At 56.9% G+C, this 23,739-nt stretch overlaps 1 protein-coding gene across 8 annotated transcripts in view; it reads left to right on the top strand.

The window, feature by feature from the left end:
• LOC104142013 (voltage-gated potassium channel subunit beta-2) overlaps positions 1–22,837 on the top strand; it is a 48,376-nt gene extending 25,539 nt beyond the window's left edge. For 7 of the 8 annotated variants that reach the window (XM_068916285.1, XM_068916290.1, XM_068916287.1 and 4 more), the window contains 13 exons: positions 9,491–9,534; positions 10,394–10,431; positions 11,628–11,707; positions 13,773–13,817; positions 14,128–14,172; positions 14,253–14,296; positions 14,627–14,713; positions 18,627–18,712; positions 18,946–19,066; positions 19,656–19,750; positions 19,874–19,994; positions 20,141–20,229; positions 20,713–22,837. In XM_068916285.1, the coding sequence (XP_068772386.1) occupies positions 9,491–9,534; positions 10,394–10,431; positions 11,628–11,707; positions 13,773–13,817; positions 14,128–14,172; positions 14,253–14,296; positions 14,627–14,713; positions 18,627–18,712; positions 18,946–19,066; positions 19,656–19,750; positions 19,874–19,994; positions 20,141–20,229; positions 20,713–20,802 (985 nt within the window). In that variant the 3' untranslated portion in view covers positions 20,803–22,837. Of the gene's footprint in view, positions 1–5,335; positions 6,091–9,490; positions 9,535–10,393; positions 10,432–11,627; positions 11,708–13,772; positions 13,818–14,127; positions 14,173–14,252; positions 14,297–14,626; positions 14,714–18,626; positions 18,713–18,945; positions 19,067–19,655; positions 19,751–19,873; positions 19,995–20,140; positions 20,230–20,712 lie in introns of those variants that run through there. The other variant, XM_068916282.1, reaches the window with a different exon arrangement.
• The last annotated feature ends 902 nt before the right edge of the window (positions 22,838–23,739 follow it).

The raw sequence follows: 23,739 nt of genomic DNA, 5'->3' as shown, positions 1-23,739 counted from the left end.
CTTCTCCCAGGCAGGCAGTGGGAAGCCTCGCGGTGGCTCTGGGGCAGAGTGCCGAGAGTCTCTCAGGGAGTCGGCGCATCGGAGCGTGCCGGCCTTGTGCCAATGCCTCCCGTAGTTTCAGCTGTCTGTCAGTGTAAGCCCAAGTTTCAGTCCCGGCAGTAACTAACTCCTCTGTTCCCTGCTGCTGTATTCTGTGCTCCGCTCTTGTTGCTCTTTGGCTTTTCTCTGACTTCTTTCGTTCTGCTTAAGTACGTTGTGTTGCCATTTATCTTCGGGGTCTTTTGCTCCTGCAGTTTTCCCACGGCAGGCCTGCCAGTAGGTCCTCGCTAGTCTCTCTGCAAGGTCAGGTCGTGCGCCGGGGCAGCGTCCTCGGGGTGCTGAGGCGAGGCCGTGTGCCGAAGCAGTGACCCGGCTAGCTTCCTTGCGTGCTTGGGCCCGAGAGCGTTGAGCATTTGTGTCCTCTGTAGGAAGTCAGGGGTTTTCGCAGGCACCGCGTTGCAGCTCCCGGAGGGCACAGGGCTGTCGCCAGCTCCCCTGAGCGTTTGCCATCGGGGCCGTCCGCAGGTCCCGCGGTCGGGCAGCAGGATGCTGTCCATGACGTACAGCGAGAGCCTGCGCAGCGTGGTGAGCAGGCACCACTCGGACTGGGGCCTGCAGCAGGCCCGCCACGCCGACGTGGGGGAGCTGCGGCGGCTGCGGGACGTGCGCCTGGCGGCGCAGGCCAAGACCATGGAAGAGTTCCTGCGAGCGCACGGGCTGTCGCTGGACGACTGCACAGCCCGCCTGACGGGCATGAAGTATAGGTAAGAGACCGCCTTCCCCCGGCTCCCGCCGCGCGCCCGCGGAAAGCAGCAGCTCAGACGCTTTTCAAGCTGGGGGGGCATCAAAAAGCTAGTGCCAGAATCGTTATAAAAGGGCAAACGCGCCCTGCCCGTGATATTTAACATGTTGAACAAAGCGTGAAGGCACGTAAATCCCTAGAGCACCTGTGTTTTGGTAGCTCAGAAGTGCTGGCGTCCCCTCGTGCGGAGGCGTCTCGAGGCTCCTGGGATGCCGGAGACCGTTAGGTGTTTATACCTAAGCTGGAGAAAGGACAGACTGGATGGAGGATTTTGCTTTTTTGCTATGACATGTTGGGGTCAGAATGAACTAAAACTGTTGGCATCAAAATCTCACAAAGCGAACAGCAAAGGAGTCGATGCAACTTGCAGGGCATCGGCGGGATCCTTCAGCTTACTGTGCCTTTCTGTTTAGCTCTCCTTTTTGCATATGACTTACTGGTGCTGCACAGGTGAAGTGTCCAAGAGCATTTTTTTCTTCTTGAGTACGATAAAATCTTTTCGAGGCCACTGAAGGGAGAATATTCTTTCTCTTTTTGTGCACATGTAAGTGGCTAGAATAAATCAACATGCTTATATCACTTTTATTGATTAAATTCTTTAAACTTTTTGTTTGTTGTAGTGTTATTAGGAAGTTTGCAAGTGCAAATATAATACACTCTCACCTTTCTAACGATAAAATAGTTAAACAGCTACAAAAATACTTTATCCATCTAGTCATCAGAGAGAGCGCAATCAACTCTTGACTGAAGTTCTTTGTATGCAGAGTATATGGGGGAAAATATTGCACCACTTTAGGCCTGGTCTGAAAGGCTTTTTACTGTTTTTTGTGCGTCTCCTGGAGCGTCAGGTGTGACTGGCCATCTGCGGCTCACCGCCCTGGGAGGCTGAGTAAGGTTGGCTTTTAGAAGCGTAAGGATAAGCGGAGAGCCCTGCTGTGGGGCAGATATGCTGATGGTTACATCTTCCAGGCTGGCTTATGTCAGTGCACTCACCTGCCCACCCGAGCAGCTTTTCTACACTCTTAAACCGGGAATGTTTCAGGCTGCTGCGGCAGTTGTCAAGCTGGGCCCCCTCCGTGCTGAGGCCCCGGCGCAGGGCCGCCCGCCCTCGGCGCCTGCCCGCCTCTCCCTGACCGCGGCTGCCCGTAGGAGCTTCTGCTCTCGTGCGCGTTGCTCAGCTCAGGTTTCAAACACCTCTCAGCGTCACCTTGAAAGGCCTGATTTTAAAAGACTTTGCTGGGGGATTTTGCCATGTGCATTGAATGCTCTGCGCCCTCTCCCTGCTTTGCAGTTGGCTGGAAGAGTAAACGCCGACACACGGGAGGGAAAGCAAGCTGAGAAAATACCATGTTGAGCCGGAAAACCGTCTCCAAGCATGAAGCCAGCTGGTGCTCCATTAATTTTGCATGCTGGTCCAGAACGTGGTGTAGTGAGAGGCATGTAAATATTTCAGCTGACTTTTGTTCTTTTAATTACTACATCTTTGTTAGAGTGGGTGATATTGGGAGCAGCCTTGGCTTGCGAGCCCTGTGGCTAGGTGCTGTCAGGGTGGTGTGGCTGAAGGGGTGCACGGTGTACACCCCACCGCGGGGCTCTCCCTGCGTGCACCCCGCTGCGTGCACCCTGTTGCGGGGCTCTGCCTGCTTCCTGGCTTTCCTCAGTCGCCCACGCAGCAGGTCGGGCTCCCATGTGTTTTCTTCTCTAAAAATAAACGGAGGTAACATTTCCGCAGTCACAATAGCCCATTTGATATTCATGGGGCAGTTATTTATTCATGGGGCGAGGCTTGTACGTGCACTATCGAAGATATTCCTTCAGTGAAACATTCAGCGCGGCAGCGACCGGGGCTGCCGGGCACGGGAGGAGAGAGGCGCCGCGACCTGCCCTCCCGGCTGACGGAGCCGCGAGCGCTCGCCGCGCGGCACCTCTCGGCTTTGTGCCGGCGGCGCACAGAGGCACAGCCTTCCTCCGAAAGCTGCCTCGCTCGCGCGGGGGAGGACGTCACCGAGCGGCTTGACGCTGTGAAAATCCCCCCGCGTTGTGCCGCGGCTTAGCCCGCGCCGAGGGAAGCACTAAGCCTCCTCGGGGCAGTGGGTTTTCGCTGGGTGAGCTGAGACTGGGGAGGGGGGGGCTCTGCAAATTCGGCACCGCGCCAGCTTGCTCCGACCCGCGTCACAGCCTCTCCGCGTCGGCCTGCGCTCCCGTCTCGCTCGGTAATGACACACTGATGGAAAAAGGCAGAATTTGGCTTGTTTCTCTAACAAAGCATCACTGTATGCAAAACCTGATGTGGTGGTAATAGGTAATTCTTGAAGCTGACCAGAAAGATCAGGTAGGTGGTTGGCCTGCAGAGCAGCCCAGCGTGTCCCAGGCTCGCCCGGAGCCTCGAACGCGGGACATGCTGCCCGGGCCCGCGGCGGCTCGGGGGCCGTGGGCCGGCTCGCAGGCACGCTCTCTGCCGGGCGCTGCCGCCCCCTCTGCTGCCTGCTGCGGCGGTGCCGCGAGCGTTTCGTGCCAAGGGGGTGAAGGGCACAGTGCTGAACGTGCCGCTCTCCCCACATCCCCCCGTGGGGATTTACGGCGCTGTCGTGCTGTTCCCTTGAGCCGTGTTGCTATGGGCTCGCAGTGCTGTAATCCAGAAAAGGATTTGGACCGCTGAGTCTATTACTGCAAAATTGCGGCTTTTCTTTTGGTTGGGGGCTTCAGCTGAAACCTTCTGCAAGGAACTTTAATCTGGGATCAGGGATGTTTTCCCTGCTTTTCTCTGCAAACACGGAAAGGTTGCAGGCAGATGAGTGCTCGCTGCTGGCGTCTGGCTGGGGCAGGGGATCTTTCCTGCTCCTTGAATGCGCGCGGGTGCATCAGGAGCGGCGGCTGCAAAAATGCCTGACCCCGTTTTCGCCCTCCGGTGCCCTGCCAGGCTGCCCCTGTCGTGCTGCTCCCTGAAGAGCTGCCGGGGATGGATGGGCTGGAGGCGAGGAGGGAGAGAAAGAGCCAAACAGGAATACCTTTTCAGGGAGAAATTCTGCCTTTTGAGAGCGCCAGTATGTGCTGTGTCCCGTGCCATGAGAAGAGCTGGCCCTCAGCTGGGGACCCCGAGCCGAGCCGAGCCGAGCCTGGAAACGTGGCCCTCCGCGGCCACAGCACACTGCTGGGTTTCCTTGCTGCCTTCAGGAGTGGGCAAAGCGCTTGCGGAAGAGCTGGAGCCTGCAGCGGGGCCGCAGGAACTGAGCGGGATTACCGAGCTCCGCCGCAGGCACTAAGGAGCTTTGGGGCAGAAGGAAACATGAGTAGATTACAAGTTTTTTCATTTCGTCTGTGACCGAATTTATGTAATTTCCCCCCCCCCACATCCCCCCAGCAACACCAACTAATTTTTCTTTTGTAATGCTGCTTTAGGAATCAATGTATACCATTACACCGGCAATTCAGCCTGATGCTGTTGTGGTATTTCCTTTTCTGTGTGGTTGATCAAACAATTATTTCCTGACCGCTGAAGCTGCTTTCTTTACTGAGAGGCAGCGCTGCACATGTGCTCCTTGCAAGGACGGCAGCGAGGGCGGGCAGCTGCTCCGGCAGAAATTCTGGGCCGGGGGGCAGAACAGGGACTTGGAAAATCTTTAGAGCGTGTAACCAAGCGTTCAGATGTTATGCCTCAAATCACAAAGTAGTCAATTAGAAAAATGAGTTTGTGTCATTTTTTAAATAGGAGAAGTTGGAATTTGGTTTCTCCTTAGCCAATGTAGCTCTCTCACTCAAGTCACATCACAAAGTGGTGCCGTCTAGTTTGGTTTCACAAAACAGGCCGCTGCCCCAGGCTGCAGCGGGAGTACTGGGGCATGTCCCAGGGTTACGCTTCTGCGCTGCGGGGCGGCTGCACGCAGCCCTGCGCTGCCCACCGCCGCGCGAGCAGACCTCGCGCCTCGTCCCGGCTGCAAGTCCACCGCCGTCAGCACCTCTCGTTGGAGGGCAGATTTGGAAAGACAAGTTAGAGGCAAATAAATACGGGGATTTTCCAGCTGCCTTGCACAAAGGAGGCGCTTGCTGTGGAAGCGAAGGGAAATGTGAGGGTTCCCAACGTGGAGCCCTTCCCTCCCCTCTTGGAAGTGGTCATATTGCTGCTACTCCTCTTGGCGTGACACTGTTTATTTGCGTCCTAACGCTCATCAAATATTGATGGCGTGAAGCTGATGATATAAGCTGGGTCCTCTTCTTCTAGCGCCGCAGCAGTCATGTTGGGTAAGTGAAGCTTTACAGACATTCGGGGAGGAGGTCCCTGCTTCAGAGCGGCTGCCGGCTAAATTTAGGCTGTTGTCATTATTCCTCGCTGTATCTTCAGCCGCGCGAGTGGAAGGAGCGAAGAGGAGAGAGGGAAGAGGGAGCGCCGGGGGCCGGCCCCGCCACCCGCGGCCGTCGGGGCTCGGCAGGCTGGCCGGCGCGGCCACTCGCCCGCGGCGCCGGGCCCCCTGCGGCGCAGCTAGCGGCGGGCGACGCGAGGCCGCCGAGGGCAGCGCCGCCGGCCCGCGGGGCGCTGCGCGGCCGGCCTGCCCGGGACTCCTGCCGCCGCGGGGGGGAACTTGCCGCTTCAGCAGAAACACAGTCCGGTGAATCGTTTCTTTGGGCTCAGGGGCGGCAAAATTCCTCCAATAGCATCTGCGAAACTTTGTGGAGCTGCTGCAGAGACCAGTCAGGCTGCGCTGTCAAGGATGGGGGAAAGGAAGCAAAGGACAGCATGCAAATTCCAGCCGGGAAGTAAATAAACTGAAGTTTGCTTTTTAACCCTCGGACGGGCGACTGCCGGTGCGGCCCTGCACATCCAAAGAGAAGGCTGAAACCAGAGGAGCAACATCTCCTGCTCGTTTCTTGGCTTTTGCTTTGAAATTTTCAAGTTTCCTGGGGGAACACACTGCCAATTATTTTTCACCTTTGACATTTTGCGGCGCTTGCAGGGAGAAGCAGCGTTGGGCTGTGAAGTAGAGCGCGGCTGAGTGTTAAAGAGGGAGGGCGTCTTGGCAGCCCAGATACAGCGCGAGCACCATGCAGGTTTCTTTTGTGTGCTCTGAGCACAGTATAAAGAGCCGGAGTGCAGAAGACCGCCTGAACAGACAAAATGCCAGCAGTCCCAGCCTCGGCACGCGCAGCAAATTTCGAGCTGTGGCCATGGTTGCCCGGAGCCTGGGGCAGCTCTCGGTGCAAAATGCCCCGTCGTCCAGTGACTCCAGCGTGAAGCAGCCGGGGATGAAATATAGGTAGGAGAAGAACGTGCTCTTCATTCGGAGATTTACTTCTTCCTCGGATGCATTTTGCCTTCCTCGCTGCGGTGTGTACGCTGCGGGGGGAGGCGTGTGGTGCTTCCCCGCTGGCTTGCTGGCGTGCGGGTTTCTGGTGCCACAGGTGCCGATCCGTCCTCCGTGGTCACCCTTCTGCGCTGCTGCATGCCTTCCAGGTGGCTCTTTTTCTCCTTTCCCTGCAGTTCCGAGTAGCGTTCTTGTTTCCGTCCAGCGTAACATAAAACCCGTAGAATGTGAGAAAAAACGTGACCCTGACATTTGGCTTAGGATTTAGTAAAACCCCTGTGGCTTTGCTAGCCTGTTGTGAGCGGGCAGGCTGTGGCCTCCGGGGGAGGTCTGCAACGCGCAGTGGTTCACGGCCTGGAGCAGCATCGATGGTTTCATCGCGCTCCCGGGCTGCGTGGAGCCCCGGTCCACGTGCAGTATAACACGAGCCAGTATTCGCTTGCTGTCTCTGCACTGTGCATTTGAAAACGCCGTGTGCACACGGTGGCACGGCCAGCACACGCTGGGTTAATGTGCCCGCTTCCATGGCATTGCAGCAGAGCGATGCCAAGGCGGGGGACTGAGGGTTTTTCCCCAAATAGATTAGCACGTATGCCATGTTACAGCTAATAGCCGCTGCCTGTTCCCACTTAAGGCAAGATGTAAACAGTATCGGGATGCAAAATGTATCAGGCAGGCAGATTGCTGGAATGAGATCAGCTATCACCCACTGTCATCTTTCAAATTAAATAACTCAGGCCTTTTCTTCCTGGCAGTCCTCTGCCGGCGTCTCATCGGGCTCGGATTTGCCTTGTCCCTCTCGAGGGAGGGTCCCGCTGCCTTGCTCGCGCCGCGCGGGAGGGCTTCGGGGCGCGCGGGCCTCGGGGGCCTGCAGCGAGGGCTCGCAGCGCACCGGCGCGGCCCCCCGCAAGGCAGGCCGCTTTGCTAAAGGGGGAACAGGCGGTGCTCAGACAGAGTGCTTCCGAGGCAGCGCCCGTGCCCGCAGCCCCGTTCTCATCCGGAAGGGCAGAGCGTTTTTCTCCTGCCCCTTGCCAAGCAGCCCCGCGCCTGGGCTGGCTCCGTCGCCGTCGGCTGTGTCGCCCGCAGCCCTTGCCGGCCAGCGCGCAGCGAGGCGCCCAAGGCGTCGCCGAGCGAAGCGCGGTGGGTCGCCCTGCGCCGAGGCGTCCCCGGGCCGCCCCGACCCCTGCGCCCGGCCCGCCTGCCCTGCTCCGGAGGGGCCTGGGCGGCGCTGGCGGTTCTGCTCGATGGCCGCGTTCCACCAGAGCAGACTTTGCATGGACACTCTCCCGCTCAGCTCCTTCTCCCTGCGCTAATCCCTCTCAATACTCATCGGAGAGCAAGACCTCCACTGGCCTGCGGTACACTGGCCTTGCTGGAAGGGTCGGCCTTCACCTCGGCAAGCGTCGAGAGGCCTGAAGCTGGGGAGGGCCGCGAGGGGCGCGCGCCCCGCGGGAGCCGGGCGGCAGTGCCCCGCGCGGAGGACCGCGAGCAGAGCCGCCTTGCAGTTGCTATGCGACGCCACGCTGTGCCGAGCCGCGCGCGCGGGCGGCTGCAGCAGCTCACCTACACTTTATGTATTTTCATGCTTGTTGTTCGAACCTTTGTGATTTTTCAAACTCGCTATCAATCACTGTGGCAAAGGCGGAAAGGACATCTGCCAGGCTGGACTCGTTCCCAAAAGAATATTCTCTAGCTCTGTGCGCCAGCTTCATTTTAATTATTTTACAGGGCGCTTCATTTTTCTTGGCCAACTGCTCCGCTCTCAAGGGATTTTTCTGCTCGCGAGCTGCTCTGCGGTGCAGGTGCACCATTAGCAGCACCTGGAGAGCACTGGGCAGGTCCCCAGGGCTGTGTCCGAGCCCGACGCAGAGCGTGGGGCTCGGCGGTGCGTGTCCGTGCCGGGCTGGGAGCGGGCTGCCCCAGAGCAGAGCTCCGTTGAGAACGGGCACAACTCGCTTCGCACGTGAGTCGCCCCAGTTGCTGCGCTGTCAGGCGCAGGTTGTTGGCTCCTGGTCTCGGCCGGATCGAAGGGTGTCCGAGCCGCTGGGGTCAGTAGCAGGGCAATGTCTGGGGCTGCACAGAGCACCTGACCGCCGTCGGCCGCCCGCGTCGCCCTCTTCCTCCCCTTGCGCTCGGCGGGGTCTGGGGCCGCTGCGTCGGGCAGAGCCGGCTGCTGCTGGGCCGGGTAAGCCCTTGGAGAGGGCTCTGCTCGCGGCCCTCCGCGTGGGGCACCGAACGCGCGTGCGCCGCCCTCTTCTGCACGCAGCCTGTCCTGCCGGCGGAGGCGTTCCTGGGCATTACTGTTTTCCCCCGTGATTATTCCCGTCTCGCCTGGATACGCGCTGTGCGCTGTCGGTTTTAGTGCTAGCACCAGCGTTGTAAAGCTGCTGTCAGAAAATAGCCGAACAGTGTAGTACTTCTGACCTAATCATATAAAGCAGATTTAATGAGGTCACCGGCTGCTGCCACAGCAAATTACCGTGCGGGGCGCGCGGTGCGCGCGGGGCCGCCCCGGCGGCCCGCAGCCTGTGCCTGTGCCGCGCGCCCTTACCTTAGAGGTACAGGGAAGCAGGCACTGTAAAAACTGTGTTAAGAGGCTGGTCGGTCCCCTCTGCGCTTGCTCGGCAGATAGGCTCTTGTGAGGTTAGCCAGTTTCTGTCGGTGTGCCCGTGTTCAGCCAACAGTAACTGGCTCTCTAAGAAGCAGCATCTACTTTCCCTTTCTTTTGTTTTCCCCCTTCTGCCTTCTGGTTGGTGACAGCGTCAGGCAGCTTTGCCTCGGTGCAGGAGTGAAGCAGCAAGCCTGCGTTCGCGCTTGGTGGCCTCAGTTGCGCTCAGCTATTTCTCCTTTCTTCGCTCTTCTTTTCCTATTTGAAAATAAATGCCTCAATTGTTTAGGCACAATATGGGGTTTAGAGACATAACCTGAATCTTCTTGGTCCTCCCTTCCTATGGTCACTTCTGCTATAGCATCTAAATCCAGAGTACTCGTGGTTTTGTGCCATGTTTCTCTCTCTCCATCCTTACCGCAGCTCTCTGGCATGTTCATTTCTTGCCTTCCCGGTTTGCGGGGGGGGTTCGTTTCTGCTTTGCTTTTTTGCTCCGGTTAGCCGCCCGGCGCCGAGGCAGCGCGGAAACGCGAGCAGCGTCCGCAGGTGCCCTGGGCGCGTGCCCGGGGTGCCCTGCCCCGCGCCAGGACCGCAGCGGCGGGCCCGCGGCAGTGCAGTGGCCAGCACGGGGCCGGGACCGCAGCCAGCCCTGCGCCAGGCGCCTGCCCGCTCGCGTGCATGCTGACACCTAGACGCTGTCTCGAGCACTCCCGGCTGCTATTCAGATGGGCTTCTGTCTTTCAGAAATCTTGGGAAATCTGGGCTGCGAGTGTCCTGCCTTGGCCTGGGTAAGTGACCGGCTTCTCCGCGGCCCTTTAGCATCTGCTCCGTCCGGTGGCTTTCTCAAGCGGCCGAGACAGGCGCCTGCTCCTCGCCTTGCCCCGGCTCCTGCCGTTCGAGGGAGACGCAGCCGCCGTGACGGGAGGGAGAGGCGGCGGGCTGTGCCACCTCAGCGCGTGCAGAGCTTGCTCGTTCTGGGCGTCAGAGAAAGCATGCATCAGCTGTCAGCCTGGTGTTTCCTTGCGCACAGTAACTAATTCTAAGCAAAAATTTCTGCTTCACCCTGAACACTCCTCTCTGCTCAGGACAGCGGTGTGGATAGTGCCCTCAAAGACTGGCCTGGCCTCTGACTTGAAAATCTATCTAGGAACTTGCACTGTGCAGGATTAAACACCTAGACAGGTTTTCATCCATTGTAAGCAAGCCACTTACTTAAAAAAAATGATTTACAATTATGAAACTGTCAGTGGTGACAATCTCTTTCTCTGACTGAAATGTTATCAAGCATTCTGCAGAAGATAAAAAGGATTTTCTTCTGGGCTGGTGATAATTTTGAGAAACGGCCCAGAAGTTGTCAAATTGTTTCCTCTTTTCCCCCCGCTCCTCGACATAATAGAAGGTGAAATTAGGAGTATTTGGCAGAGCTGCTTTCTGGCGTGCTGTATTTGGAGCCGGGGCCGTGCTGCGATAACCCTGCAGCGGGCCGGCGCGGGGAGCGGGTCCCACTGGGCGGCGGGCGCCCAGTGCCGGCCGGTATGGGCCTCCCGCGGGCGCCCCTTCGCGGAGCGAGGCTGCTGGCTGCAGCAGAGCTCGACCTGGGTCTCGTGCTGCCCTTGTCCAGCTCTGTGCCCTTTTTCTCCTTCACAGGGACATGGGTGACTTTCGGAGGTCAGATTACAGACGAGGTAAGTATTGCTCCCTTCGCATCGTGTTACTCCGCAGGTTGACCTTTCCTTTAATTTCTCAACATTTGTTTTAAAAAGCAGCTTTGGAGACTGTCCTCTTTTGCATGGTTTCATAGCAGTTACCATAACGCATTTATCTTTACTGTCTGCTCGGGGCATAGTAAAGCGGTCACCAAGCACTTTGCAGCCAAGAAAGGAGGAAATTGTTCTCCAGATTTCTGTTCCAGCTAGGGGCAGTCAGGACTTGCAGTGCATTGTTTTCCTCGCTTAGTCGTACCAGGGCGTGCGAGCCCTCGGCCCGGCCTTGCTGAGACCGCCCCGGGGTCAGTGCTACTGAGTTCAGCGTTGCCTTTGCTGAACACTGACCTGCCAAAACTGTTTGTCACTTCTGAAGTGATTTAAACATATACCGGGCTGAACGTAGCTGGAGGTAACCGGCACTTCTGTTCCCAGCGAGCGGTAGGGAAAGCGGCCCGGCTCGCTCCGTCACACATGTGTTTGAGAGCATGCATCTCCTGTGAGCCGTCCGGTTTTGCATGAGTCCATTCTCTGTGAGGCAGAAGACGCACAAGGTCTCACCCGCCCTTAGTAACAGGCTTCAGGTTTGCTCTCCATCTGTAATTCCGATTAGCACAGCAGTTCAGGATCCCTCCTGCGCTCCTTTCAGCACAGTCAGTTGTTCAGCAAGACACCTGACACCGTGTTTCTCCTGAGCTATCAAATGTCAGCTTGAGTTCAAATTAATCCCATATAAATCATTTTTCTGAGCCTGGGACTGTGAAAGCAGGAGGAGAAAGAGAAAAAAATCACATTGCTGCGTGAGTTTGGGTTTTTCTCCTTCAAAGCTGCTGTCTTCCTTACGTCACCAAACATACCCTGAAAGTTTTGCTGTACTGTACGCCTGTGTGCCTCGTGCCTGGACACAGAGGCTGGCGTTTCCAAGCCTGGCTTTCTAAAGGTAAGCACATAACTGATCGGCCAAGGCTGCTTGTTTGGCAATTTGGGGCTTTCTAAATCAAGCTCTAAAATCAAGCTGCACGTTTAGAGGCCGGTCTCAGATCCAACTCCATGGACAGCACTCGGCATGCGGCATGTTTCGGGTCACCAGTATGAGCGAGCATGGCACCGCAGTGCTCTGCCCCTGCTCTCTGTTAGACGTCCTCTTCTCTACCAACATCACAGATTTCTCTTTGCAGATGGCAGAGCAGCTGATGACTTTAGCGTATGACAATGGCATTAATCTGTTTGATACAGCAGAAGTCTATGCTGCTGGCAAGTAAGTAGCTTCCACTTTGGTACCAGGGCAAGGACTGTATTTCTGGTGAATGGGAGCATGCTGTCCAAGCCTGGGACGAGTCTTCCTCCTGGGGCTTTCCCCCGTTGCTCACCGAGGGCCCCATCCTGTGTTTTGTCCTGCAGCATTTTTGATTTGCTCATAAGTCACCTAACAAGTGTGCGCTCCTGTGTCACCTTCGCCCCAGGTGATAATGCCCCAGGCCCTGCTTTTGCTGTCGTTCATCTGGGTGCAGGGGCCCGGCTGCAGTGCGTTCGGGCCGGGGCGAGAGGAGCCAGCATGAGCCGTGCCCTGGCAAGGCAGAGCGGGGTGCGAGGCCGACCCTGGCGAGCCAAGCGCAGGCAGAGCCCTCAGGGCACCGCAGCCGCAGCGGACGGCAGCAGCGCTTCCCAGGGCAGCAGGCAGCCGCTCGGGGACCAGCCAGGGTCATACCACGTGGGTCTCCGGAGCCGGAGCCGTCAGGCACTCGCAGAGCTCCCAGGAGCGCACGGAAATGCTAACCTGTGGTTTAGGCTGCAGAGTGCTGAAGCATCCTCTATCCCCTTGCAGCTGCCAGCTGAGATATATTTAGCTTTAAAAGCATTAGCATGGTTATCGACATAATAGCAAAACCTCATTTTTCCTTCCCTAAATCCACTGCTGCAATATCAAGAAAACTGGGCTGGAGAGAACACTATATTCGACTAACTTAGTTTCTCTTGGGTTGGCAAATTGCCCCCAAGCAGGCGTCAGCTTTTATGACTTTGTTCACTACCCAGTGAATGATTTAGGCAAATATGTTTGAATTTACAGAGCCTTTGAAAATCGTTCATCTCAGCCACTGCACAGGGTAGTAACCGTTCACAATCAATTTGCTTTGGGTTAGTACTGTTGGAAGCCTCCCAAACCAGCAGAAATGGTCCAGGGTAGCTATAAAACGTCTGCGAGAAGAATCCCGCTGAGAGCATTTGCTCGCAGAGGGTCTGCAGCCCAGCAGGTCACAAAGGAATTAATAACAAGCACAATACCTTTGAAACGAACCCGCCAGGACTATTTGTGGCGTGGCTGTATATGCGTACTCCACCGAAGCCCTCGTCCAGTTCTCCCAGCATACTTGATTTGCCTCTGTTTGAACTTTTCCAGATAAGGACATTCAAACACGTTTGACTTGGATGGCCATGCTCACTCACCATATTGTTTGAGCAGTATCTAAAGCTCCTCTGTACAAATGCGCTTGCAGACGCTCTAGTTTCTAATATTTGAAAGAGAGTCTTGAAAGGGTAGACATGGAGACAAGCTTGTTTCCCCCTGGAGAGCAGTAATAAGCATGGACTTATCATCTTTGCAATGATTTCCTGCTCTTCATTATTTAAGAGAGGAAAGCTATTGTCATGCAGGTTGGTCTAAAAGTTTGGAGGGTGGAAATAATTAAATCATTCCACTTTTCTGCACTCATTTTTGGAAGTCATTTCACATTTGTTGAAACGCTGCATTCCTTTACATCCTTTCCCGTGAGGTGAGATCCCTCTGTCCCTGCAGCCACACTCCAGCCTGCCCAGGTCCCTCATCCCAGAGCAGTCGACGTGCAGCAGCAGAAGGCGAGAGTGTCTATCTCTGACTTCTTCCACTAAAGTCCCCAGAAGAAAACTTGAAGGGAGGAAAAAAAAAAAAATCTCACCACAGCGTAGTGTCCTATTACTAATCTACGATAGAGCAGGGAGAACGAGTATGGGGGAGGAGAATGGAGGAAGCTCATCAAATCATGGCTTTTAGGGGTAGAGGAGACGAGTCAGGCTGTCTGTGCCGTCTCCCGGGGCTGGGCGGTTGCCCGGCTGGCAGGGCAGACGCGGACACAGATGCCGGTGGCGCCGGCAGTGCCACTAGGCGTGGGTGCTGGGGCTGCCTGGCGCACGCTGTCCCACCTTGGCTCACGCCAGCGACCCTCAGCCTTGCCCCTGCCACTGTTTCCTAGCTCCACAGGCAGTCTGTTTTCATTACCAGAGTGTTTCTGACCTAATTTCTGTAGCAGCCTACAGAACTCATGGTTTGCATCTTCTTTTTCTTACAGGGCTGAAGTTGTGCTAGGAAATATTATTAAGAAGAAAGGATGGAGGTAATTATTGCTTTCCCTAGGTCAAGCGTTTCATATTGCTTCGTTTTATGTAGCAGATTTCCGGGCTAATGGCTGTGCTTGTGCTTTGGGAAAGGAAGTGGAAAAGCAAAAGCGACAGGCTGAGACCCTGGCTCCCCACAAGGCAGCGAAGCCTCCCCAGGTGCCCGCGGGCACCAGCTTGCCTCCTGCAGCCCCTACGTGCCTGAGACCAGACCCAGCACCGAGGCAGCGCCATGCGCCAGAGGTGCTGCAGGCGAGGGGCACGCGGTGTGGGCTGGCACCCATGGTGACTCTCGCTTTCTCTTTGCAGACGATCCAGCCTGGTCATAACCACCAAAATCTTCTGGGGAGGAAAGTACGTATGGCCACTCCCTCACCTCGCTGCAGCCCGGCCGCGCACCTCCTCTTCTAACCCTGCATCTTTTGGTCTTTCAGGGCAGAGACAGAGCGGGGCCTGTCGAGAAAGCACATTATTGAAGGTACGGGGCAGTGCTGCCCACCACCGCGGCTCTCGGACGTGCCGTGGTGTCACGTGCTGCCCGAGGCTGCAGCCTGGGTGCAGCCAGCGTGATGCCGCACTGCTGAGCCGCCGAGCACCGGCTGCCCCCCCGCGCCCCGGCAGCGCGAGACCGAGGTCCCAGCCAGCAGCCACGTGCGGATCTGCTGCCCCATCCCCAGAGCAGCAGCCCGAGCATTCGCAAACGTTTCCCCCCCCGCGCCCCGCATATCCCCTTCGGCCACAGCTGGCCAGCATGTGGGCAGCAGACCAGCGCACGTCACTTGCTCTGTCGCTCACTCTTTCGTCCTAGGCCTGAAGGCTTCGCTGGAGCGGCTGCAGCTGGAGTACGTGGACGTGGTGTTCGCCAACAGGCCAGACCCCAACACGCCCATGGAGGGTAGGTGCTGCCATGCTCCTCTGTGGGGGCTCTCCGTGCGGGGGCAAGGCCGTGGCACGGTCCGGCCATCCAGGTGCCACGCAGATGCGTGTGCCAAGCACTGACTGTGCTCTCTGCCCGTAGGCAGGAGCCCTCTCTGGCCCCAGGGTGCCAATTGGAAAAGACTTATTTGCTTTTCCAAAGAGACCTTTTTCATCGTGGGCGATCGAGGGACCAGCCAGAGGAGGTCCCCAAGGTCGTTCTCCCTTCCTTAACATTCCCAGGAACCGCTCCTGGCCATTTCCGCTGCTGGAGGCTGCCATGGCTCTGCAGCCGGGCTGGGGCCGTGGGCTCCTCTGCCATCACCCATCCTGGCTGCCCTGCCGGCCGCAGCTCTTACCCAGGCACGTGCCAGAGCACATCTAACTTTTCTTGCTTCATATCCAGCTCTTTTTCTGGATTATGAAAAGATTGCAATTCACTCTTTCTAAGCAGGGAGAGTTAATTCCCTATTCATTAAATTCGTAGTAGTTTCAGTTTTATTTTATTTCATGTCCCATTTTATTGTATTGCACTGTATGTATTGGATTTCATTGTCATTTGTGGCTTTCAGTCATGTTTTTTGTGACAGGTTTTTATTTGAAGTGTTTTCCACTATTTACTATAAATCGGTCCCCCTGTTAATATGTGCAGCATGTGCACCACATTAAATCTTTTGCAAAATACCCTCCTCTCTTGTCCAGTGCCAGGAGCTGCCTTAGGTCGTGCTCTGGAAAGAAAGAGGCTGTTTTAGTGGTGCTTGAACCTGGCTTCCTCTCTCTCCAGCCCTGCGCCCTTTGTCATGCTGTTCATTGTAATATGCCAGCAGCTGTAAACTCTGGTCTCTTTAAATCTTTCTTTTATCACCAGGGGACCCATTTAGTTCTTCCAAGTCAAGAACATTCATCATAGAAGGTACATCGTACCCGCAGTCTCAGTATTGACCTCTGTGTCCAAGCAGCATTTTATGGGACAGAATCTGTACTTTTCTTTACATTTGGTTCCTTCCCCCTAACAAACTTCTCCATAAAATGCGCAAAGGAAATCAACAACAGCATAAAATATATATATATATATATATACTCCCCCCTGCCCTTTGAGAACATCTTGCAAGTAAAAGGCAAAAAGCGAAATAGCTGTTAGCTCCCTCTCTTTCCTGAGCCACCTCATTTCACCCTTTTGTTCCTTTCCTTTGTCCTGTGCATGAGTTGCCATTTTCAGATGTGCTTCTCTGTGTGACAGGGGACACTGGTGTCTGCAATGCTGTGCTAGAGTCACGCTGCAGCAGTGGGTTACGGGATGACGGGCGACCTGCTCATAACGTGCTTGCGATATGGGAGGAGACTTAAGTCTGAGCTCGGGAGAGCAAATCAGAAGGGCAGGAGAGATACAGTTCAGTACGTGTCAGCCAGGAGACTTAAAGTCTGCTGGCTTGTGTAAAATCTCAGGTTTCTCAACATGGATGCAGTGGACTTGCATGCTCTTCCTTCAAAGCAAGTCGGCTTTCTAAATTATCATTCCACTACCTCTGAAGCCCTGCCACCCTGATTTCTTCACCCCTCGCAGTGCGGCCTACTCTTGCACTGGAGTGTGTTGGGTACTTTTTCTCAAGGAGTATGTACTAGGGTTGGGCAAAAGCTCATGTAATGATGCTCCACTTAATGGCGAATGTTGCTTAATGACGGGACGCAAATGCTGGGAGGGTTTCCAGCCGCGCTGGGGATCCTACTGGCATAGCAGCGGTGGTGCAGTGCAGCTGACGGCTGGCTGCGGCCCGTGCGAGGGTTAGTTCTCACCGGTGCCAGCTGTAAGTCGGCAAAGGCAGACGTAAGCTTTCTGTCTACTGTCCCCATTTCCTACTGAGCCCGGTGCCTGTCTGCAGTTGACTTGCAGCCGGTTTTTGGGCCGGTTAGTCGAGCTATTCCCGACGCTGTGAGGCCCCAGCCTCCATGCCGATGCATCTGTTGTTGCGGTGGCAAGTGGCATGCAGCTACTGACCATGCGCCACGAGCAGCACACAGCCTCCTCGGCCTCCGTTCCCCACGAGGTGCCCGTTTTTGCCCACCTCTAGCAGCTGTTGCTTTCCCTGCACATGACGGACAAGACTTTCTCCACGTGCCGCTCCCAAGTCTTGTACAAGAGCTATGACGGCTCTGCCAAAATTTCCTCTGATAGAAATCTTTGGTTGCCACAAACGCAGTGCTTGGCTCGACAGCCGGCCCATCGGTGCATGCGATGGCCACGTTAAACCTTGTGTGAGTTTTTCTTTTTGCTTCCTTCATTTGGCATGACTTTGAGTATGGCTTGACGCTCAGCCCGCGTGATTCGGGTTTGGCTGGAGGTCCCGAGCAGAAATTCTCAATAGTGTTTCTAAAACGTAGCCCGACAGAGCCAGGCTAGCGTGAGCGGGGCGTTGCATACGGAGCAGGCCGGCCGTGCCTTCTCCAGGTGGCTGGGTCGCTGGCACGATTTTAGCTGTTTGTCAAAGTTGCTAGCCAAGCTCAGCAAAGGCAGCGCTGCGGCCGTGCCGTGAGCCCCGGGCGCCGCGCGGGGAGTCGCAGCGGGGCGACGCACGCACGCGGCAGCCGTTCCCTGCGTTGCGGGCCGCGCCGGTGGGCGGGCGCCTGGCCGGGGTGCAGCGGGGACCCCGGCCTGCCTGGGGCGAGCAGCGCCGGCGCCGTCCCCTCCAGGCCGCGGGAGCAGCGCAGCACCACGCCGGCCCGCGCGGCCCGCGCAGCGGCGTGCCTCCGTGCGCTCCTGCCGCTCCGCGTCGCGCTCCGAGCCTCGCGCGCAGAGGAGGGCGGCAGCGGCTGCCTCCTGCGCTGACACGGGCAAAAGGCAGAGCTGCAAACATTTATGTGTATTTGTGTATTTATATTTTTTTATATTAATGTGTTTTTATATAAATATATGTTTATATGTTGTTGGATTGACATGCACGCGTGCACTGCGGCACGGTGGCAGCAGGTAGAGCTGTCACAGCCGCGGTACGTTTCCAGCCAGCTCTTACTCGACTGTTTTTTAGAAACACTTGTCTGCCAGCTTTCATTTATAGCGCGCCATTTGCAATCACTCCACCTTGCAAGCACTGTATTTCTGGAGCTTTTCCTACACCCGTGCTGGAGCCAGCACACGCGCTGGGCAGCGCGCTGCAGAGCCGGCCTCTGGCCTGTTCACGCGCGCTCACGAGAGGAAGGCCCCGGCCCGCGCGCCCTACATGTGGGAGCCGTGGCACCATGCTGCTTTAGTGGCGTCTTGCAAGATTTGTGCCATACAGGGTTTTAGACAAATGTTCCTTTTGGCTGCCCGCCAGTCACAGTTCAACTGGGGCTCACATTACAGGTCGTGATTGGGCATTTCAGGAAAAGCCAGAGGTGGATTTTTATGCTTCCCCTACGCCGGGAGGGGGTCCGCGGCACGGCCGGCCCCGGCGGCGCCTCTCCCTGCTCCGCCGTCCGTTGTGGGGCCCGCGCTGCTGCCCGCCCCGCGCCAGCTCCAAAAGCGCCTGCCGAAGCAAAGCCCGCGCCGGCAGAACCGTAAATCGCAGCCTTTTTGTCACTCTGCCGCCTCATTTCAGCATAATCGCACATAAATGCGTCAGCTTCCATATTACTCTCGCGTGTGGTTTGATTTGGGTTTTTTTTAATAGATCTGGAAAAGTAGTACGTTCGGGGAAGCATTTCAAGTGCAGTCTCTCTGCTGGGTTGTTTTTAGTTTCACTTCGTTTTAATTTCCTTGTCAAACTCGTGCCTCCACGTTTGGTGTTTGGAAGTACACTGCTTGCAAGATGTCTGTGCCGTAGCGCTCCCTTCTCCTCTGGGTGTCGTGGCTGTCCGCGGCCGGGGCACCGGCGCCCCGCGCTGACGGCCGCCACGGCTCTGCCTTGCCCCCGCAGAGACGGTGCGAGCCATGACCCACGTCATCAACCAGGGGATGGCCATGTACTGGGGCACGTCGCGCTGGAGCTCCATGGAGATCATGGTACGGCCGCGCCGCGGGGCCGGGCGGGCGCCGCAGAGCTGCTCCGGCAGGAGCCGTCGGCAGCCCGACGCTTGCCGCCGTGTCTTAGTTCTGGCTCTTTCGCGACCCGGGGGCGGGCGGGCGGCGCTGGTGAGGCTGGCGCGGGGCCGGGAGGCGACGCGGGGCCGTGGCGGGGGGCTGGCGCGGCCGGGCGCCGGGGCGGTGGGCGCTGACGGCTCTGCCTGGCCTTGCAGGAGGCGTACTCGGTGGCGCGGCAGTTCAACCTCATCCCGCCCATCTGCGAGCAGGCCGAGTACCACATGTTCCAGCGCGAGAAGGTGGAGGTGCAGCTGCCCGAGCTCTTCCACAAGATAGGTACCGTGCTGCAGGACCGCGGGGCGCGCTGCGGGGACGCCCGAGGCAGGGACCACGGCGGGCCCTGCCTCCCCGCCCGGCTTGTCCCCGTGACGTGCTGCCCCAGCGGTTATTTGCTCTTGTATTGTCCCGTACAAGTGCTGTGCCCTGAGCCCGGAAACGCTGCCTCGGTGAAAGCGGTGCTTCCTGCAAACCCCCAAGTCGCTCTTGCGCCACATTTCCCCTTGGAGAGAGCAGCCTGTCGGCCCCCTCCGTCCCCACCACGTGCCCCCTCCAGCTGCCCCAGCACGGCCCGGGTCTCTGCCTGCATCCCGGCTCGTGCTTTCGGGGCAGCTTTCCTCTGCGGGGCTCCCGCTGCCGCCAGCCCTCACTGCTCCCTGGGCTGAGGAATCGGCCCAGCTTTTAGCAAAGCCTGGCAGCAGCGCTGCACGGAGCACGGCAAAGGCGGCCGGAGACAGCGGGCACCCTGCGTCCGCGCAGCGACTGGCACCCTGCAGCCGCACGGCAGCCGGAGCCGGCGGCCGGCACCCTGCGTCTGTGCGGCGGCTGGGCCTGGTGGCACCACCTCCACCTGTGCCATCTCTTCCAGGCGTCGGTGCCATGACCTGGTCCCCGCTGGCCTGCGGCATCGTCTCGGGGAAGTATGACGGCGGCATCCCGCCGTACTCCAGAGCCTCGCTGAAGGTGAGGGGACGGGACATGGAGGCACGCGGCGGGCGAGGGGGCGGCAGGCCAGCAGGCTTCCTGACGGCCCTGCACCCAGGCGGTCGCGCCCCTCTGACCACCTCTCCCTCGGCCTCTGCGCAGGGGTACCAGTGGCTGAAGGACAAGATCCTGAGCGAGGAGGGCCGGCGGCAGCAGGCGAAGCTGAAGGAGCTGCAAGCCATCGCGGAGCGCCTGGGCTGCACCTTGCCCCAGCTCGCCATCGGTAAGGAGGCACCAGGGACACAGGGACCTGGCACGGCCCGCGCCTGGCCTGGGCCGCGGCAGGGGGTGGCACGGTGCAGATCGGGAGCGCGGGTACCCCCGGGGCCGAGCCGGCGCTCAGCTCGCCCTCCCTTTCTGCCGCCCCAGCCTGGTGTCTGAGGAACGAAGGCGTCAGCTCCGTGCTGCTCGGTGCTTCCAACGCGGACCAGCTCATGGAGAATATCGGAGCAATACAGGTCAGTGCCAGCACGCTGCCCTGCGGCAAACCCCCGCAGGCTCCCCCGGCCACGCGGAGCTGCTCGCTCTGCCCGTGCCGCCCTCTGCTGCACGAGGGGCTCGAGGGTGCTCCGGGGGTCCGCACGCACCAACGCATCTCGCTGCTGCCCTGGTGCTCCGGCGCGCCATGTAGGAAGAGGCAGTGACAAGCCGTGGCTCGAAAGAGGACTTCCAGGTTTTTGCCTCATGAAAAGCTGAGAGTCAAAGACCATCCCCTTTAGGTGCTGAAAACGAAGCCCCCAAAACCACAGCCTGTTTGTTGACTGAAGCAGTTATGAAAATCCTGTTGTGAGTTCATTTGTGCTTTATTTACTGTAAGGGACCCAGTGAGGGAAGGTAAATCCCCAGAAATGAGGTATTCCTCCCGTTTGGAGCCTTATGGTTAGCTGCAGAAAGAGTAGCATTACCCTAAATCTGATTCGTGTTTCTTTGGTTACATACAGGTTCTTCCAAAGCTGTCATCTTCCATTATCCATGAAATCGATAGTATCTTGGGCAATAAACCGTACAGCAAGAAGGACTACAGATCCTAATTGTGCATACCGTCCGCCTGGACTCACTGTCAAGTCCTAGTCTCCTGTTCGCTTGCTTAAGCTTTGTTGAAGCAAAGTGGAGAGTGTGGTTTGCATCAAGAACACAACATGTCAAGATGTTATAGAGAAATTGTTTAAAATGTTGCTGCAAGACAACATATGCTTATTATGTAACATTTTTTTTGAATGCAAGAAAAGTCACTGGTTGGGAAGAGTGCGAAAGCAATTTCACCCTAGCTGTTTAGCCTCTGAGCTTCCTTTTTAAAAGAAGAAACTACCTTTTTTCACAAACACACAGGACATCACTGTTTTCCATTAATTCAGGCTCATGTACAGTTTGCTTGAATATTCAGCTCTGGCATGTGAAGCATTTAACTGGAAGGATGATAGTGTCCGTTAAAGAGGCCGGCTTTCCAGTCAGCGGGCTAATGTGAGCTTGGAGGACTCTGTCTGTGAGAACCATCTAGGCATGTTAGAAACAGCTGTTTCGGACTATTGCATGCATCTCCCAACTGCTGCTGTTCTGTCATTTCCTTGTTTATAGGGCTGAATGAGAAGATTTTATTTTGGGATGCGTTCAGAGCAAATCAGCCAAGCCCTTGAAAGCTGTAGGAGTTCACGGCCCCTTGTGCGGCACCTCCTGAGCCCCCAGCGCTGCTGTGGCGCACGCTGTGTCGGGACGCGGTTTCCTTTGCGTGACGTTCAGCGACGTTCTTGTCCTCCCGGGCAGCTGGACACGGGTCCGGGGCCCCAGCGGGCCCCCTCAGCCCTGCACCCTGGGCAGCCCACACGCCACTCGCTTGCGAGCCGTGTCGGGGAACGGGTGCAGGACGCCGCCAGAGCACAAAGCCCTAGAGAAACGTGGTGCTTTAACACAGATACCTTGCAGCATTCGTTACTTTGCAGTACAGTAATTTTAGGTTCTAATTAGAAACTTTCAATAGATTGGTTGCTCTAAGACACAAAAAGATCTTTTCCAAAACCTGGGTCCAAGAGATGTTGGGCTTTAATGTTAGCTGCTTCGTTTCCTGAGCCCCCGGGCTGCAGGACGTGTCGTGAGCAAGCCCTGGCCGGCCGCTGCGACAAGGAAGCAGGGCAGGGGCATGTGTTTACGTGCGTTCAGAGGACAAGCGTTGCACATCGTTACCAGCTGCACACAAGAGACAGTAATGAGCAATTAATCTGACTCCCAGCTGAGTGAAGGCCTGGCCACTGACACCACCAGCCCCCGGGGTTGGCGGGGTCAGGGCGGCACTGCTGCGTCTGTAACTGCTGCGCACGGGCCTGCTCGGCCCCGGGGCCTGCTGCAGGGAACATTTGCCTTTGCAAACAGAAGCTATTGTGGGATCGTGCAGAAGCACTTGCACCTATTTCCAGCACCCCGGGCGTGTTGGCTGCTGCCGACAGCCCTGGAGGAAGCAGCCGGGGGAGCAGAGCTGGTGCTCCTCCGTCCCAGCACAGGGCAAGCGTGTCGCTAGACTGTTAGGTGCCCCATTCCCGTTCAAAACTGTGTCCGTCCCAAAAAAGAAGGTGAATCCTGCAGGCATTAGCCTCGCTGTTACACCTTTCTGTGCCCGCTGGCTCAGCCCAGCGTACTGCTGGCCGACCGCTGACGCACCTCTGTCCCGATGTCCTGCGTGCTGCTCCCGCTGTTACAGCTCCACGTTGTGCCGCAGGGAGGGCGGCATTGCAGCGGTGGCAGCACCAGAGCGAGCTCCTCGGGTGCTTGTGGACAGCAGATGAGTACTGTATGGCGTGGGGTCTGAGCGGTAACAGCTGCAGGGATTTATGTTCCATTATGCACAAAAAATAAATACGTGTATGGTTATTGCAGTAAGTTAGCGTCTTCTCGTAACTCTGCATCCTAGATGAAAAGCAAGTATCCCCTAGGAGCAGCAAAAAGTCTCTTCTCTGTAGTCTACCGTGTGATCCAGGGTGCAGAATTAGTCCAGTGCTTAAGGTTAACAGAAACATATCTAGTATGAATCTTCCACTAAAAAGGCAGATTAATACTAATAAACAGTGATAAAAGCAATTGTGTTGGGAAATTATTTTTTTCCCGTCAGGACAACATTTTCTTTATTACGCCACAGATCGGGGGGAGGGGGCAGGAGCTTCTGTAAGCTGGTGAAACTTGAGACTTGGGGGGGGGGGGGGGTGCATGGCTAAAGCAGGAAAACCACGGCATCCTGCACCCTCTTCCTTGGCCAGCAGCCTGACCAAGGCAAAGGGCCCAGGCCGGCCAGCGCGGCCCAACAGCAGCCAGGCACCAGCCCTGCCTGCGGTACCGCACCGCTGCCCCAGCACCGAGCAGCACCACGGCCTTATTTTAAAGGTACAATAACGGGGTACAGCAGCACTTCCACCCCCCCCCCCCCCTTGCACACAGCTCTTCGTAGGGCTTTTCCCGGAGGTTGGTGGCTGCTGGCGGGCCAAGCTTCTTCTGCGACCTGCAGCAATCCCTCGGCCTCAGCTGGCATGGGACAGTTTTCACTATCCCTTTTTTTTAATGAAAACAGGGACAAAATAGTTGTCAGAGGGTTTAAACCTAGACTGAGACAAGCCAGGAGGAAATAGGAGGGTGGGTGACTAGTCTCGTTTTTCGCTCTGGAAACAGTTGCGACTGGCATATTTTAGCATGCCAAAGCTAAGGGGAGCTGGCTTAGCTCGCAGTTCAGCATCTCTGGCCTATGTTTTGTATCAGGACTTCCAGCTTGGTGCAAGACTTCACATTATACCTTGCTTAGTATAAGCCACTGGGTGGAACAGCCCACTAAATTCACAGCAAGCTGAAAACCGAGTGCCTAAGTCAATGCAGAAAGCATAACTGTACCCTCAGATATTTTAAAAAAGAGCCAAAGATGCTGAACCAGAGCAAAGGAACAGCAGGAGTGCTGAGTAAATGATAGTCAAAGGACAGCAGCCCCCACGGCAAAG

This window comes from Struthio camelus, chromosome 21 (genome assembly GCF_040807025.1).
Source record: "Struthio camelus isolate bStrCam1 chromosome 21, bStrCam1.hap1, whole genome shotgun sequence".
NCBI classification, from domain to species: Eukaryota; Metazoa; Chordata; class Aves; order Struthioniformes; family Struthionidae; genus Struthio; species Struthio camelus.
This window is presented reverse-complemented; position numbering and strand designations above follow the sequence as displayed.